The sequence below is a fragment of the Mus musculus genome, chromosome 17 (genome assembly GCF_000001635.26).
Source record: "Mus musculus strain C57BL/6J chromosome 17, GRCm38.p6 C57BL/6J".
Taxonomy (NCBI): domain Eukaryota; kingdom Metazoa; phylum Chordata; class Mammalia; order Rodentia; family Muridae; genus Mus; species Mus musculus.
In genome coordinates, this window is record NC_000083.6 from 18,254,391 (window position 1) to 18,272,686 (window position 18,296).

General features: G+C 36.0%; 1 protein-coding gene across 2 annotated transcripts in view; it reads right to left on the reverse strand.

The window, feature by feature from the left end:
• Vmn2r94 (vomeronasal 2, receptor 94) overlaps nt 1-18,296 on the reverse strand; it is a 41,690-nt gene that overhangs the window by 10,821 nt on the left and 12,573 nt on the right. For both annotated transcript variants that reach the window (XM_030249987.1, NM_001104543.2), the window contains 3 exons: nt 3,701-3,995; nt 2,573-3,364; nt 1,643-1,858 (listed from right to left, as the gene is read on the reverse strand). In XM_030249987.1, the coding sequence (XP_030105847.1) occupies nt 1,643-1,858; nt 2,573-3,364; nt 3,701-3,995 (1,303 nt within the window). The remainder of the gene's footprint in view (nt 1-1,642; nt 1,859-2,572; nt 3,365-3,700; nt 3,996-18,296) is intronic.

Here is an 18,296-nt window from a genome sequence, read left to right on the forward strand (position 1 = left end):
ATGTAAATAAATAAAGTAATCAATAAGAAATTAAAAAAAATTTTTTAAAGAAAAAGAAATATCATGTTCTTGAGAAGGCAAATGTGTTCAAATTTTAGTCTGAGAATTATCATAGTGTTAAGAAAATTGGAATTAATGAGTTAAGGATAAGTTTGTGAAACATTAGTGATTAGAAACATGGAGTCCATTTAGTCTAACAATATCTTTTTACTTTCTGATACTTGTATTGAACATCTCAACATCCACCATTATTATGAATAATGAATGTCAACGTGAGAGGATTTATAATTATCATGGAAGCAAATAAGCATATATTTTTAGGAAGAAATATACCGAAAACCTTCAGCTAAGGTGAAAAGGTTCAATTAAATTTTATTATTTTTTTGGCTTTTGTTTTTTGTTTGTTTGTTTTGATTTGGTTTGGTTTTGGTTTTTTGTTTTGTTTTATTTTGTTTTGGTTTTTGGTTTTTGGTTTTTTTTTTTTTTTTTTTTTTTTTTTTTTTTTTTTTTTTTTTGGTTTTTTGAGACAGGGTTTCTGGCCCTGGCTGTCCTGGAACTCACTTTGTAGACCAGGCTGGCCTCGAACTCAGAAATCTGCCTGCCTCTGCCTCCCGAGTGCTGGGATTAAAGGTGTGTGCCACCAAGCCCAGCCCAGTAGAATTTTAAATGTCATTATTTATTGCAAATGTGACAATTGCAGACAAGATAGAAGAGAGCAACTGTATTCATTGCTTCCTGCATTCAGAGGATATTATATCATTAGCACCTCTTACCTGTGAAAATCATGCATTTTCAAATACACCCTCAAATAGTTCTGTAAGTTCTTTCAACTTATTATTAAACATTGGATGCCATAGGATATATTGAGAGCCAAAGGACAATTAAGGGATGTTAAGGGTGTTATTATATTGTAATTTGAAAGAAAAATTTTCCATAAAGGCTAAAGCATTTGAGTACTTATGACCTTTTCGGTGACATTGTGTGAGAAATTATTGAAATTGTAGGGGATTCAGACTTGCTGAAAAAATTATGGCAAAATTGTTGGGAATTGAAAAATTAAATTATTATCTCAATTCCAGATTTCTAATTTTATTTACTGTTAATTCATGTGGATAAAAACATTTTCTTTCTGCTTCCATTGCCTGTCTTCAGTATAAACACCTGTTTCATGCTTCTATCCTTGGGAGAATCTGATACATCTAGAACCATAAAATAAAATATATTCTTTCTTATAAGACTACAAGAAAATGACTAAAGTCATTTTTGGTCATGGTTTTTGAACATACAATAAAAACTAAATTTGATTTTTTAATTATACTAATGCCAAGTGAGAGATTTTTCTCCAGTACATTAACACATGGGTCATTTGGAGATGAAAATTGTCTCTTACCACGTGCCCCATCCATAATTTGTGACAAATGGAGGAAACCTAATCCTCATAGAAATTAATAATGGAGGACTTATTGAACATTATATACTTCCATTGATCTGAGTCAAGGAAATCAAAAGCCAGTATACTAGTACTGCTTTATTGTATTTTATACTGGTACTCCAAGTGTAATGGAACTTGAGTCAATCATTATATCAGAAAACATAATTGTGTTAGTAATAGTACAAAACTTACAGATAATACATAACCCACCTCTGAAAATATTTCTGGCCATTGAATCATCTGTTCAGATAAAGACAACTGTTGACCCTGGGGAGCATTTGCAGAAAAGGATCCTATTTTCACTTTTAGTCCAAGACCCTTTGGTAAATTCCAAAGGTTAAGAATGTCATATCCTGAATCTTTTGTCTGTCTCCATTCTAAACTCCTTTTGTCTCTCATTTCAATGTCCTTCAGGAAAGCGTTAAGCTGAAAGAGAAATATAATATTATCCTACATTGTGCCCAAGATACAGAACAAAATGGAGGTTTTGGAATGTGTCTTATTATTCTTAGTTTCTTTTGTGAACATTAACATTAATGAAAATTCAATTATTGATGTCTAAGTGAAAACCTGAGTGTTCAGAATATCAGATTTTAGGGAGGAGATGCTTCTAAATTATTATTGATTTTCAAGTGAAATCTTTGAAACAAGCTCAAGTAATCAATCAGTTACTACTGTTCTATGAAAAGATCAACATTTTTGAAACCTAGCAAGACCCAGTGGGTTTTAGAATCTATTCAGAACTCCAGTGTATAAAGTGAGTATCCTGATGTCTAGAAATTAGTTAAAGGTCTTCAATTCTCTATAAACCAACCATCATTGATTCACTTAAGTGTCACAATTTTAATATCTCTATTACTAAATATATAAAGCAATGAATTTTTTAATTGCAACTATTAACATGAAAAGATTGTACAGCTAGATATTGATGACATGAGCTTGATTTTGACTAAGCATATTTACTCCTGGTATCACAACATCATACACTTGAAACTATCTTGACTTCTAGGTAAGCTTCGAAACACAAACAATCCTTTGATTGCGGACAAGATAAACTAAATTTTACAATACTTAATTGGTGTTGTTACTAATTTCATATGTCTGAGTGCTGACAAAAAAATGCAGTAGAAAGATTATTACCTGCCATGGAAAGAACACCATTCCCTCTCCATTTTCAAATGGTTGCATTTGAAGTAGCTGAAGTCTCATCTGATGGAGGCTGTGAGCCAGAGCATATACACCATTGTAAATATTTGTGCTCTCTTCACTCATGACAACATCAAATATGTGTCTAGGTAATAGATCCAAAGAAGCATTGGTTTGACACTTGTCCAAAACATGACAATTAGTGTCAGAAAATGAGCACTTGAAGAAGAAATTCCACAACTTAGGTAGATAAATGTCTTCAGGGTATTTATTAGGATTAACTGTTTGAATAAATTTGGTAAATTCAAAATTCTCTCTATAATTGTGCCTAAAAATTAGGCTTCCATGGAATGAGTCTAACATGAAATAATCATTATCGTAAGTAATAGTATGTTCAATGTTCATGACCCAGACAATCCATGTCAATATCCTTTGCCCAATATTTCTCATTAGACCTTCTAGAGAATCAATGTCACCATAAATAATTATTACATTTGTCTCTTCCATATTTTCCCAGAAGCTTGTAAAATATGCAGTCCATGTGGCTGGGATCATTTTTACAAAAGCTATGCAGATTCTGTTTCTCTCCATCTCCTCCCTAAAATCTGATAGAATTTTATTTCCTTTGTGGTTATCGGGGAGAATGAGACCAACCCATGACCACCTAAAATGAACCATCAAAGAAACAATGGCAAGTGTAAGAGATGTGTCTTTGGAGGCGATCTGGTAGAGAGAAGAATACTGACCATGTTCACTCAAGATTGTATCATAAGGTCCAAAAGTAATCTGAAGCAAATTGAAAAGAAGAGGAAGGATATTAATATCAAAGACCATTTCATTCCTGAATCAATAAATGATGACATGAGAACATTTTAAAGGAATATTACATTTACAGTCTTTTGCAGAAATTTATGATAAGCTTGTAAGTTTCAAGGACTTGCTCAGTTTTATTTACTACACCAACCTTTCTCTTATAAGCAAGAGATATCTAGATTGATCTCCATGTGTCTGTGTCTTACTTTAATGTTTGGATAATTGATCAATCACACTTTCAATTTAAAAATTCCTATAATATGAACAAAGAGAACTGACTGTCAGTTCCCACAATCCAAATTTTCTCACCTGTGGAAATTTAAAGAGTTGAAGCAATGTCCCAATTTGGGCAGATGTTATCCATGATGTTCCTGTGAGTGCAGCAGTGAAGTTTCTCTTTTTACAATTGTAATTAGGTAAAACCTTTCTCTCTACATGGGCTGTGAGCCAAAGAAAAGTAAACACAAGAGTGTCCCTTTCAGTGTATTTGGTATTGTAGAAATCAAATCCAAGAGATATGTTGGGTAAAATATAGGGGTTCCCATTGATCTCCTCAATGGCAAATAGCAGAGCCAGAATATACTGGTAGTTCTTAAAGTTATACCTGTGTAAATCGCATAGAAACACATAAGTGGATGATCATATATACCAAAAATATCTACATATTTAGTGCAATAAACTTTATATTTCAACCTTAATTATATAAAACAGGTAATTTAATTTCTTCACCATGAATAGATGAACTAGATTAGGCAAATATATTAGGTTTAGGAAAAATCGTTTACCATTACTACTCATTATTTATGAATCCTCAAGCATATGTTATCTATATTTCATAGGTGGATTCTTTACACATTCTGTCTACAAGTCAGGAATCATTTTTAACACAAATAGCATATCTGTTAGGATGTAGATCTTTGGCCTTCTGGGATCTCCACATATGAAAACCCACTATTTTACTATCAGCCCAATGTCATTCTAAATACAGTATCTTAATTAAATGATATTCTGAAGTTAGTTTCATTCCATGTGGCCATTGTGGCTATTTCTCTGGTGTAATTTTTTGAGTATGGCAGCATGGAATCACTAGTGTCATAGAACAACCATAGAAAAGCCTGTTTCTGTATCTGAATAGATGAGATTAAATGAAGGCAGCACCATTCCCTTTGAATTTTTATCATTATGTCTATTTATGGTGATTTTATGTGTGACTGTGTGCATGCATGATTTAGTATATACAGTTCTATGAAGTTCAGAAAGAATGATTTGAAGTCAAGAAAACCCCAGAGTGATTTCTAGATATACAGCTTATTTATATAATATTTTATGTATTTATGCATTTATGCATTTCATTCATTTGGTGCTCAGTTGCTTCCTTGGTTTACTCAATAACACAGTGTCTATGACTTGACTGTGAATTGTTCTGTATAAAAGGCAGATCTTGAACTCAGAAATACCCATCTGTCTCTTTTCTAGACTACTGAGAATAAAGTCTTGCACCAGCATATCTACCTGCAGTATTTCTTTATTTTCTTATCACATATGCCTAGATCTCTCCACAGCAAACCTATAGAAATTCTCCCATTTCTCTCTCCTGTATATGATCACTGGATTACAGGCATGTACTCATATTCTTTTGGGAGGTATGAAAACAGATCTTCATACTTGGCTTGTTTTACTCTCTAAAACATCTCTTCATCTGCTTAATAATAACTTTTGTGGAAAAAATATATATTTTACTCTGAAGGTACCAAATCCATTCTGACAAAAATCTAGCACTTAATTTCTCTGTCAAAGTGAGTTGATCGTGAAAGACTTCATTACAGTTTCATTGTATATATTTTTCTTCTCCACCACTGCTTAACAATTTAGGTCAAAAGCAGTGGAAAGAAACTAAGAACTAGTGGTTAACAAAAACCCCAGGGATACAATGAATTTTCAAGACAAGAGGGAAGTTATATTTATAATCTCACATTAAATAATACTATGCAATGTACTGTGAATGTTCATGTGAATCAAAACACCAGCAAGGAAAATGATGTTCAACCTGAAGTCCAAACCCTATCTAAGAGGGAATTCTTCTTAGGGTTTTATTGTTGTGAGGAGACACAATGAGCATGGCTCCTCTCATAAAGGAAATCATTTAACTGGGGCTAACTTACAATACCAGAGTTTTAGTCTATTGTTATGATGAGAACCATGAAAGTATATCTATAGAAATGGTCTTCAAAATTTACCTCAGGATTTTACATCTTAATTCACAGGCAATAAAGGTAAAAACTGAGACACATTGGCTAGAGTTGTTCTTCTTAGAGTTGTAGCACCACCAGCAGAGTGACACACTTCCTCTAATTAGTCCATGCCTACTCCAACAAAGACACATATCCTAATTGTGACACACAGTGTGGTCAAAACATCTGAAGAGAATAGTCTATGGGGCCATTTCTGTACCAACCACTACATTCCGTTTCTTGACTCTGATATGATTGTAGCCATAAAATAGTACAAAGTGCATCTGGTCCAATTTATTTTCCTATATTCTAAAATAGCCTCAAGTTTCTTTGAAGTCCAAATTTCAATGTCTTTTCTGAAATTCATGCCACCACCATGCAAGGTAATCTGCTAAAAGATACAAATAAAAATGTATATCACATACTTCCAACATATAATGGCACAGAATCTACAGTACCATTTCAAATTTGAGAAAAAGGAATATAGTCAGAAAATACTGAACCAAAGCAAAATCAAAAACAAGCTGAGCAAACTCCATACTCTGCAATTTCAAGACAGATTTCAAAATGTCATCTCCAATTCCTTTCATCTCTATTGACATCAAAACATTTCTTTTTCTTGGGCTTTATTCATTCCTAGTTAGCAGTGCTCCTGGGCAGTTATACCACAGGTCTGGCTTCTTTAGCATCCTGAGGCAATTCAGGCTTCTCCTTTGTAGTTTGATATCATGGCTCCTCTAAGTTTCCTTGCACAGACATCCCTGATATAATACTGGCTGTAACAGACATCCTTAGTCACAGAGAAAGATGCTATAACCCCTTTCTTCAATCCTTGACTCGTAATGGCAGAACCACATGGCTGAGTCTGCCAAATTATGTTCCATGATATGTCTGAAAAGTGTAAAATTAAATTTTACCAGTGTTCTATTCTTTTTGCTTCCCTTTACTTTCTAAATTTGTGTATCCTGAAACTAAATCTGTAGATAAGGGTGGTAGGTTTAAACTTGTTTTCACAAATTGGAAGGATAGCTGAGTAGAATTTTGCCCAGAGACCTTAACTCCCTTTATTCCATTTAGCATCTAGCTTTCCTTTAATATCTGTACTCGTTTGAACATAGGAATTAGTCCAATGCCAGATATTATTACCCCTTTCTCCTCAATCTGTACATTGTTTATTTCTGTTTCTCAGATTTTCATTTTTCTTTATATATCTTCATATGTTTTCATACTAATGACCACATTCCAGTGTGAATAAGAGGCTGTATTGAGATTTCCTTTGAAAATGGTATAAATCTATAACTCTATACTTTAGCTTCAAGGTTACTTTTTGAATTAGGTCCAAATGCAGCAGATTTCTAAATTTTCTAAAGTGCAATCTCTAGGGAACACTGATATTCATCTCCTCTGTGTCCAGTCTTTCCAGGATCGCCAACCTCAAATTACAATCAGCAACAATTATTTTACACATTCTTTCTTGGTGGGCTTATTAAGCAGCACTTAAAGGATTTCATGGATATCCTAAAAAAAATCCCAAGATCAATATTCCTCTGAACATAAAAAACATTGCCCTTCAAAGCAATAATATTTTTTCTTATATCAACTCCTGTCTTCTTTGTGTTTGGTGGATGTGAAAACTCACAATGACCATAACAAGTCTGAGGAAGGAAAACTTACAATTTCAGAGATCTTGTCCATGTCATCATGATGGTAAGCATTGCAGTGTGCAGGACAAGGAGCTAAGAGTTCTACATTTTTATCCACAAGCAGCAGAAGTGAAGACCCTGGGTAAAATTGAGCTTCTTAGAATTCTAAATCACCCTTGCTTAGGGACACACTAACACTAACAAGGCCACTAAGTATGGGTCAGGCTTTCACTCACAGGAGTCTATGGGACCTTTTCCTACTAAAACAACAAAAATATTGCTATCTGAAAACTTATGGAAGTAGAGTCAGTTTTCTTCAATAACGTGATTTTTTCCCTAGAAACATCATATTCTGGGATGGCCTCACTCTCAAAGGTACTAAGGCAACACAAAGTGAACTTGATTGAAAATTGCATTAACTTTGTCAGGAGCAGTTTCTCTGAGTGCAGAGGTGATTTCATGATATTTTTAGACTTTGCTATGTTACATTCCTCAAAAAAGCAACACATTTTTGACAACAAATTACATTTAACCTTACCTTCATGAATAGGACCAGAAAGAATAGAGTGAACTTGAACATGTCCAATAGAGATAGGGTAATTTCTAAATTGGGGCAAGATTCGTAATTCTGAAAGTTGGGACTAAAATTGTAAAATAGCTATAAAACAGTGACACAGATTTTTTAAAAGGGGGTTGGTGTTTAGTATTTAAAAGTCAATAGCAACTGTCATTTGCTCCATTTGTTTTACAAAGGTTTCTTGTATGAAGAAAATTGTTTAAACTTTTAAATAATTATGGTGATCTGCTTGAGAAGGAGTTATATATAAATATTTTTTTGTGGAGGTTAAGTCCTGTGTTACAAGGGTTGACTGCAGCAGCTGTTGTGTAGTTCTCCATTGGCAAGTGGATTGGTTGTCTGTGGTTATGGAATTACCTCTGTAGTTTGAGGGGTCTGAGGTAGGTTCCTCACACTCTTTCCCTGGTTTGAAAAGATTCTTGTTATTTTTAGGGTTTACAGAAGCAGCAGAGAAGGCAGTGACATTTTTGTGTAAGGTAGTGTGGCACTGTCTATGTCAGTGGTACCCTTTCAGATCAGGAGGATATCCAGTTACATTTCTGCTCTGAGTGAGGCCAGGAGCATTAAAATTTATGGCATCTCCTGTTTAATGGAACATTGTCAGCTGATATGCCCAGACTTTACTTGAACACTATTGTTAGCCTAGCCTACTTTATTACTTTTGTTTCTGTCCTTGATCAATACGATTTTGGATAGTGTTCTGCCCTTGTGAAGTTGTTGTAGTGGGTACACGTTGAAAATAAGAAGTATCAACCTCAGCACAAGCTTCAAATAAATTTTCAGATTTTTTAATTGTCATTAGAAGAGATTGACTAGTGGGTGTTATATATTTTTCTGCTTTCTGAATTATATTAGCAAATCTTTTGGTATTTGTCTCTCTACCTGGCAAGCATCTCTATGCTTTTAGAGTTGCAGCTGCTATTTTTACTAGAACCTTCTTTGACATTTTTAGTGAGTTGTTTTTTCAAACTATTCCCCATTTTCATAAACATTTCATATTTTAACTCATTCATTCTCCTCTGTTTTACAAACATCTTAGATAACTCTTTTTGAGCCAAGTTCATATATATATATATATATATATATATTCACAGTAAAATCTATTTTTAGTGAGAAGGGCTATGGCTATTTTAAATAGTCATGAGGAATCATAAGCAAATTAAATGTCAATGATCATTATTCATTAGTGATTCTTATTCTCTTTGTTATTCTCCATACTCACTGGGAAAAAGCCTAACAATTTACCCTGTTGCAGAGCTTGGAGGATACCAGCAGCAGATCCAAGGCCCTCTTTTGTTTATTTTTATATTATTCAGGGAGTCTTATTGAATGCCTTATATTTAAAGGTTACTTATGTTTATTATATTTTGTAAGGTTCTTTTCTGAGACAGTTTCCTCTTCAGAGATCGATTTTTCCTTTTTTTTTCTTTTTTTCTTTCTTTCTTTTTTTATTTATTTATGACTACTCTCTCCTGAGCTACTTTTTTCAGACTTTTATGTAGAGGAATAAATATTGTTCTTAGAACCTGATTGTGACAGTAGTAATTGGTTCCCCTCACAAGAAGCTGAATCGAATGTCTCCTGAGCACATGTGGCTTTTTTTGTCATCTGCCAATGCCTTCCTAAGCACAGTCCAAATAGCAAACACTGTAAGGAGTATGCCTAATCTTCCAATCTCTGTAATCCAGTTGTTAATATCTAATACTGTTTTCTCTCATGCATCCATATCTAAAGTTCTCCTTTCTGGAAACCAAGGAATGAACGTTTATATAAACCGGAGAAAGTCAGTAAGCTGGCTAGTGCTAACCTTAATGCATTTTTCTTTAAGAGTATGCTTAATAACATCTGGAAAGAACTCTCTGTCATTAGAATCACTGTGTCCTATCATAAGAGATACACAAAATGCACACAATATAGACCTGATGACTCCTGATCCAAAGTTGGTGGAGTAAGCCAGAGCCTATGGCTCCTGATGTAACCCAGGTGCTGATTATACCCACTATCAGCCTCTGCTGCTGATGGCAGTAGCCAATATCAACTCCTGTTTCTCACCCTCCATAACCATGTACTTCTTGGCCAAGGAGTTTAAAGGGTCCAGTTTAGACTCCTATATATGTTGATGTACCTTCTTCAAAGTTCCAAAAGTGCCAATTAAGATGCTGGGAGCCTTCTGCCCTAGAGAGGTAGAGACAGCATATAGAGTAGTAGTCTAGTGTGGCTTTAAAGCATGAAGGTCTCTGGATATTGTAGCTTTCTAACTGTACTGAAATGCTGATAACTTTTAAATAGATCTAAGAACTTTCATGGTCTTTCTGTGGATAAAAAGCTGCTGGTTTTGGAGATTGACATCTATAGCCTGGCACCTAGGGATTAAGTAATACGACTTTGATCTATCTCAGCAGGAACTGGGATACTGTAACATTCAGTATGCAGGATGGATGGCTCAGGAAGAAAAAGGGACATTTTGAAAAGTAAGTATAGAGTTTATTTCTAAGTTATAAAAAGTTTGTGATGAAAGTTATCTAAGAAAATACAGAAAAGAAGAAAGATCCTAATTCAGGTAATTGAAAAAAAATTCCATCTCCTCCTCTTTGTGGAAGAAGTCTTCTTTCCAAAAAAAAAAAAAAAAAAAAAAAAAAATTCTCCTCAGCTCAGTTTCTCTGACTCTTCTCTTTGTCCTCAGCACTTATACATCTGTCAAGGTACATGAATACATGGTAAAAAATACATGGTAAAAAGTCCATCACAATTTCACACATAAAATCAAATCATAAATTCAAATAGAGGTTTATAACGGAGAATGTTTGCATGCATATCAATCAGGAGTAACTATCTGCCTAAATATTCATCACCTGTTACAGCTCCTCAGGTTCATTGAAAGTTAAAAACCAAAACTAAGTTACTAGTGAAGGTTTGCATAGACAAATTTAGTCAATATTTTATCTTCTGTCCTAGCACCTATAATAAATCATTCTTACCTATTTATGACCTTTGTTTAATTGTTTTACAACCTCTTAGAATGTGCTCTGAGTACTAGAAAGTCTGATTACTATTTAGAAGCAATTAATTGGTGATACATGGGAGACTTTCAGAGTTCTCATGGCAGTTTTGACTAACTGAAAAGGACATAATTGGAGTCTTACTATTAAAAAAAATTAATGAACACTAATATAATGTAAGGCATTCTTATAGGCTCATCATTAAGAATTAAAAAGTTGGTTCCTTCCAGTCAGCATCAGTGCCGGGCCACCTTGGGCCTGAACTTGGACAGTCTCACAGTCTACAGAGGACTCTCCACACCACAGCCACCCTAGCATGCCCAGAATGTTAGGATCACTGGTGAGTGGAACAAGACATCTGTTCCAACAGAACTGGGGAGCACCTGGGGACAGCTGTAGGACAGACACAGGAACACCACCTGTATTAGTCAGGGTTCTCTAGAGTCACAGAACTTATGGATAATCTCTAAATAGTAAAGGAATTTATTGATGACTTACAGTCGGCAGCCGAATTCCCAACAATTGTTCAGTCGCAGCTGTGAATGGAAGTCCAAGGATCTAGCAGTTACTCAGTCTCACGCAGCAAGCAGGCAAAGGAGCAAGAGCAAGAGCTAGAGCTAGACTCCCTTCTTCCAATGTCCTTATATTGTCTCCAGCAGAAGGTGTAGCCCAGATTAAAGGTGTGTTCCACCACACCTTTAATCCCAGATGAAAGGCATAGCCCAGATTAAAGGTGTGTTCCTTAAACTCGGAGATTCAATCTTCTGGAATCCATAGCCACTATGGCTCAAGATCTTCAAACCAAGATCCAGATAAGGATCTCCAAGCCTCCAGATAAGGGTCACTGGTGAGCCTTCCAATTCCGGATTGTAGTTCATTCCAAATATTGTCAAGTTGACAACCAGGAATAGCCACTACACCACCCAATCAGTGTCTCAGATTCCTTCTGGTTGGAGCTGGTCCACCTTGGTTTCAAAATCATTGGACAGCCTCACAGTCATCAGAGGAGGTACCACTTCCAGGTGCTTTAACATGCCCAGGATCCTAGGATCTTAGGGCTTTCCAACCTTGACTGCCAAGAACTCTAAAACACCTAGACTCTCAGCAACAGAGAATGCCAGAATCACAGGATCACAAAGAGAGCTGGACTCTGAGAAGTTCTGACTCAACTGGGTTTACAGGAAGTACAGGCTCCAATCAGATATATTGAGGGAAGGGATCACTTGAGATAATCAGATAGCAGGAGGCAAGCATAAGAACAGAAGCCACAGCTGGGCGTTGTGGCACACACCTTTAATCCTAGCACTCGGGAGGCAGAGGCAGGCGGATCTGTGAGTTCGAGGCCACCCTGATCTACAGAGTGAGTTCCAGGACAGCCAGGGCTACACAGAGAAATCCTGTCTTGAAAAACCAAAAATAAATAAATAAATGAAAATAAAAAAATAAATAAAATAAAAGAATAGAAGCCACAGAAACCAAGATTACCTGGCATCATCAGAACCCAACTCTCCCAATATAACATGTCCTGGATACACCATTACACCAGAAAAGCAAAATATGGATATAAAGTCACTTATAATTTTGATGATGGAGGATTATAAGAAGGACATAAATAACTCCCTTAAAGAAATACATGAGAACACACCCAAAAAAGGAAAAAGAAACAATCCAGGAACTAAAAATGGAAGTAGAAACAATAAAGAAATGACAAAGGGTGAAAACTCTAGAAATAGAAAACCTAGGAAAGAATTCAGGAACCATAGATACAAGGATCACCAACAGAATGCAAGAGATAGAAAAGAGAATCTCAGGTGCAGAAGATACTACAGAAAACATTGACACAACAATCAAAGAAAATGCGAAATACAAAAAGATACTAATCCAAAACATCCAGGAATTCCAGCACACAATCAGAAGACACTATTGCATATGCCAGCAAGATTTCACTGAAAGGACCCTGATATTGCTGTCTCATGTGAGGCTATGCCAGTGGCTGGCAAATACAGAAGTGGATGCTCACAGTCATCTATTGAATGGAACACAGGGCCCCCAATGTAGGAGCTAAAGTACCCAAGGAGCTGAAGGGGTCTGCAACCCAATAGGTAGAACAACAACATGAACTAACCAGTACCCCCAGAGGAAATGTCTCTAGCTGCATATGTAGCAGAAGATGGCCTAGTTGGGCATCATTGGGAAGAGAGGCCCCTTGGTCTTGCAAACTTTATATGCCCCAGTACAGGGGAATGCCAGTGCCAAGAAGTGGAAGTGGGTATGAAGGGGAGCAGGGCGGGGAGATGGTACAGGGAACTTTCGGGATAGCATTTGAAATGTGAATAAAGAAAATATCTAATAAAAAAAATATAAAACTTGTACTATGACAAAACAAAAACAAACAAACAAACACCCAAAAACAAATCTAAGGATTTGTCTAGACAAGAAGGAAGATTTCCAACTTAAAGGGCCAGTAAATATCTTGAACAAAATTATAGAAGAAAACTTCCCCAACCTAAAGAAAGAGATGCCCATTAACATAAAAGAAGCCTACAGAACTCTAAATAGTTTGGATCAGAAAAGAAATTCCTCCTGTCACATGTTAATTAAATCACCAAATTCATAAAACAAAGAAAGAATACTAAAAGCAGTAAGGGAAAAAGGTCAAGTAATATATACAGCCTGACCTATCAGAATTACACCTGACTTCTCCCCCAGAGACTATGAAAGCCCGAAGATCTTGGGCAGATGTCATACAGATCCTAAGGTAGCACAAATGCCAGCCCAGCATACTATACCCAGCAAAACTCTCAATTACCATAGACAGAGAAACCAAGGTATTCCATGACAAAACCAAGTCTACACAATATCTTTCCATAAATCCAGCCCTTTAAAGGATAACAAAAGGAAAACTCTAACACAAGGAGGGAAACTATGCCCAAGATAAAGCAAGAAAATAATCTTTCAACAAGCCTAAAAGAAGATAGCCACATGAACAAAATTCCAACTCTAACAACAAAAATAACAGGAAGCAACAACAACTTTTCCTTAGTATCTCTTAATAAATTACTTTTCCTTAATATCTGTTAATATCAATGGACTCAAGTCCACAATAAAAAGACGTAGACTAACATACTGGTTATATAAACAAGACCCAACATTTTGCTGCATACAGGAAACCCACCTAAGTCACAAAGATAGACACTACTTCAGAGTAAAAGGTAGGAAAAGAGTTTTCCAAGCAAATGGTCCCAAGAATGGAGCTGGAGTAGCCATTCTAATATCAAATAAAATCAACTTTCAACCACAACTTATCAAAAGATAAGGAGGGACACTTCCTACTCATCAAAGATAAAATTTATCAAGATGAACTCTCAATTCTAAACATCTATGCTCCAAACGCAAGGGCATCCATATTCATTAAAGAAACTTTACTAAAGCTCAAAGCACACATTGTACTGCACACAATAATAGTGGCAAACCTAAACACTCCACTCTCATCAATGGACAGATCCTGGAAACAGAAAATAAACAGAGATATACTGAAACTAACAGAAGTTATAGAACAAAAGGCTTTGACTGATATCTATAGAACATTTTATCCTAAAACAAAAGAATGTATCTTTTTCTCCGCACCTCATGGCAACATCTCCAAAATTGACCAAATAGTTGGTCACAAAACAGGCCTTAACAGATATAAAGATATTGAAATAATCCCATGCATCCTCTCAGATCACCAGTGACTAAGGCTGATCTTCAATAACAACATAAGTAATAGAAAACCCACATAAACATGGAAGCTGAACAACACTCTACTCAATGAAAACTCAGTCAAGGAAGAAATAAAAAAGGAAATTAAAGACTATTTAGAGTTTAATGAACATGAAGCCACAACATATCCAAACTTATGGGACACAATGAAAGCAGTCCTAAGAGGAAACTCATAGATATGAGTGCTTCCAAAAAGAATCCGGAGAGAGCATACCTGAGCAGCTTGGCAGCACACGTAGAAGAAAAGCGAACAAATTAGCTCAAGAAGGGTAGATGGCAGTAAACAATCAAACTCAGGGCTGAAATCAACTAAATAGAAGCAAAAAGAACTATACAAAGAATCAAACACACCAAGATCTGGTTCTTTGAGAAAATAAACATGATAGATAAATCCTTAGCCAGATGAACTAGAGGGCACAGGGACAGCATCCTAATTAACAAAATCATAAATGAAAAGGGAGAGATATCAACAGAAACAGGAAATCCAAAAAGTCATCAGATCCTACTACAAAAGCCTATACTCAACAATTAGAAAACCTGGATGAAATGGACAATTTTCTAGACTGATACCAGGTACTAAAGTTACATCAGGATCAGATTAACAATCTAAACAACCCCATTTCCCTTAAAGAATTAGAATCAGTCATTCATAGTCTCCCAACCAAAACAATCCCAGGACCTGAAGGGTTTAGTGCAGAGTTTTATCAGACCATTAAAGAGGACCTAATTCAAATTCTCCTCAAACTATTCAAAAAAATAGAAACAGAAGGTACTCTACCCAATTCATTCTATTAAGCCACAATTACTCTGATACCTAAGCAACACAACGACCCAACAAAGAAAGAGAACTTCACACCAATTTTCTTTATGAGTATTGATGCAAAAATACTCAATAAAGTCCTTACTAACCAAATCCAAGAACACATTAAAACGATCATCCACCATGACCAAGTAGGCTTCATCCCAGGTATGAGGGGATGGTTCAGTATACAGATATTCATCAACATAATCCATTATAAACAAACTCAAAAACAAAAACTAAATGATCATCTCATTAGATGCTGAGACATCATTTGACAAAATCCAAAACCTGTTCATGATAATAGTCTTGGAAAGATTAGGAACTCAAAGCCCATAGCTAAACATAATAAAGGTAATATACAGCAAAGCAGTAGCCAACATCAACCTCAATGGAGAGAAACTTTAAGCAATTCCTCTAAAATCAGGGACTAGACAAGGTTGACCACTCACTCCCTACCTAATCAATATAGTACTTGAATTCCTAGCCAGAGCAATTAGACAACAAAAGGAGATCAAAGGAATACAAACTGCAAATGAAGAAATAAAAATATCACTATTTGCAGATGACCTGATAGTATATATAAGTGCTCACCCCCTAAAACTCCATAAGAGAACTCCTAAACCTGATAATAAACTTCAGTGAAGTAGCTGAATATAAAATTACCTCAAAAAATCAGTGGCCTTTCTCTACACAAAGGATAAATAGGCTGAGAAAGAAATTAGGGAAACAACACCCTTCATAATAGTCAAAACTACTAAAAAATACCTTGGTGTGACTCTACCTAAGGAAGTGAAATGTCTGTATCATAAGAACTTCAAGTCTCTGAAGAAAGAAATCAAAGACCTCAGAAGATGGAAAGATCTCCCCTGCTCATGGATTGGCAGGATTATTATTGTAAAAAAGTCTATCTTGCAGAAAGCAATGTACAGATTCAATGCAATCCCCATCAAAATTCCAACTCAATTCTTCACAAAGTTAGAAGGGGCAATTTGCAAATTCATTTAGAATAACAAAAACGCAGGATAGCAAAAACTATTTTCAATAATAAAAGAACCTCTGGTGTAATCATGATGCCTGACCTCAAGCTGTAATACAGAGCAATTGTGATAAAAAGTGCATGGTACTGGAAGAGTGACAGATAGGTAAATCAGTGGAATAGAATCAAAGAACCAGAAATGAACCCACAGACCTCTGGTCCCTTGATCTTTGACAAAGGAGCTAAAACCATCCAGTGAAAAGAAGACAGCATTTTCAACAACTGGTGCTGGCTCAAATGGTTGTTAGCATGTTAAAAAAAAAAAAGAATTGATTCATTCTTGTCTCATTGTACATGCTCAAGTCTAAGTGGAACAAGGAATTCCACATAAAACCAGAGACACTAAGAAAGTGAGGAAGAGCCTCAAAAATATGGGAACAGGCAAAAATTTCTGAACAGAGGAGCAATGGCTTGTTGTGTAAGATCAAGAATTGACAAATAGGACCTCATAAAATTGCAAAGCTTCTGTAAAGCAAAGGTAAATGTCAATAAGACAAAACGGTAACCAAAAGATTGGGAAATGATCTTTACCAATCTTGAACCTGATAGGTGGTTAATATCCAATGTATATAAAAAGAAATCAACAAGTTGGACTCCAGAGAACCAATAACCCTATTAAAAATGGGGTACAGTGCTAAACAAAGAAATCTTAACTGAGGAATACCGAATGGATGAGAAGCGCCTAAAAAAATGTTTAACATCCTTAATCATTAGGGAAATGCAAATCAAAGCAACACTGAGATTCCACTTCACACCAGTCAGAATAGCTAAGATCATAAACTCAGGTGACATCAGATGCTAGTGAGTTTGTTTAGAAATAGGAACACTCCTCCATTGCTGATAGGATTGGAAGCTGGTACAACCAGAATGGAAGCCATTTTGGTGGTTCCTCAGAAAATTGGATATAGTTCTACTCGAAGATCCAGCAATACTACTTATGGGCCTATACTCAGAAGATGTTCCAAATTGTAATAAGAACACATGTTCCACTATGTTCATAGCAGCCTTATTTATAGTGGCAAGAAGCTGGAAAGAATTCAGATATCCCTCAACAGAGGAATGGATACAGAAAATGTACATTTACTCATTTTAATTCTACTCAGCAATTAAAAACAATGAATTCCTGAAATTCTTAGACAAATGGATGGATCTGGAGGATATCATTCTAAGGGTGGTAACTCAATCACAAAAGAACACACATGATATGCACTTACTGATAAGTGGATATTAGCCCAGAAACTCAATACCCATGATACAATTTGCAAAACACATGAAACTCAAGAAGAAAGAAGACCAAAGTGTGGACAGTTCAATCCTCCTCAGAAGGGGGAACAAAATACCTATGGAAGGATTTACAGAAACAAATTCAGAGTAGAGACTGAAGGCATGACCACACAGAGACTGTCCCAACTAGGGATCCATCTCATTAACAACCTGCAAGCCCACATACTATTGCAGATACCAACAAGAACTTGCTGACAGGGGACTGATATAGTTGTCTCCTGAGAGGCTCTACCAGTGCCTTACTAATACCGAAGTGGATGCTCATAGTCATCCACTGTATGGAGCACAAGGTCCCCAATGAAGGAGCTAGAGAAAGTCCCCAAGGAGCTGAAGGGGTTTGCAGCCCCCCCCCCCAGAAGGAACAACAATATGAACTAGCCTGGGACTAAACCACCAATCAAAGAAAACACATGGTGGACTCATGGCTATAGCTGCATATGTCACTGAGGATGGCCTAGTCAGTCATTAATGGGAGGAGAAGCCATTGTTCCCGCGAAGGTTCTATGCCCCAATATAGGGGAATTCCTGGGCCAGAAAGCAGGAGTGGGTGGGTTGGGGAGCAGGCGAAGCA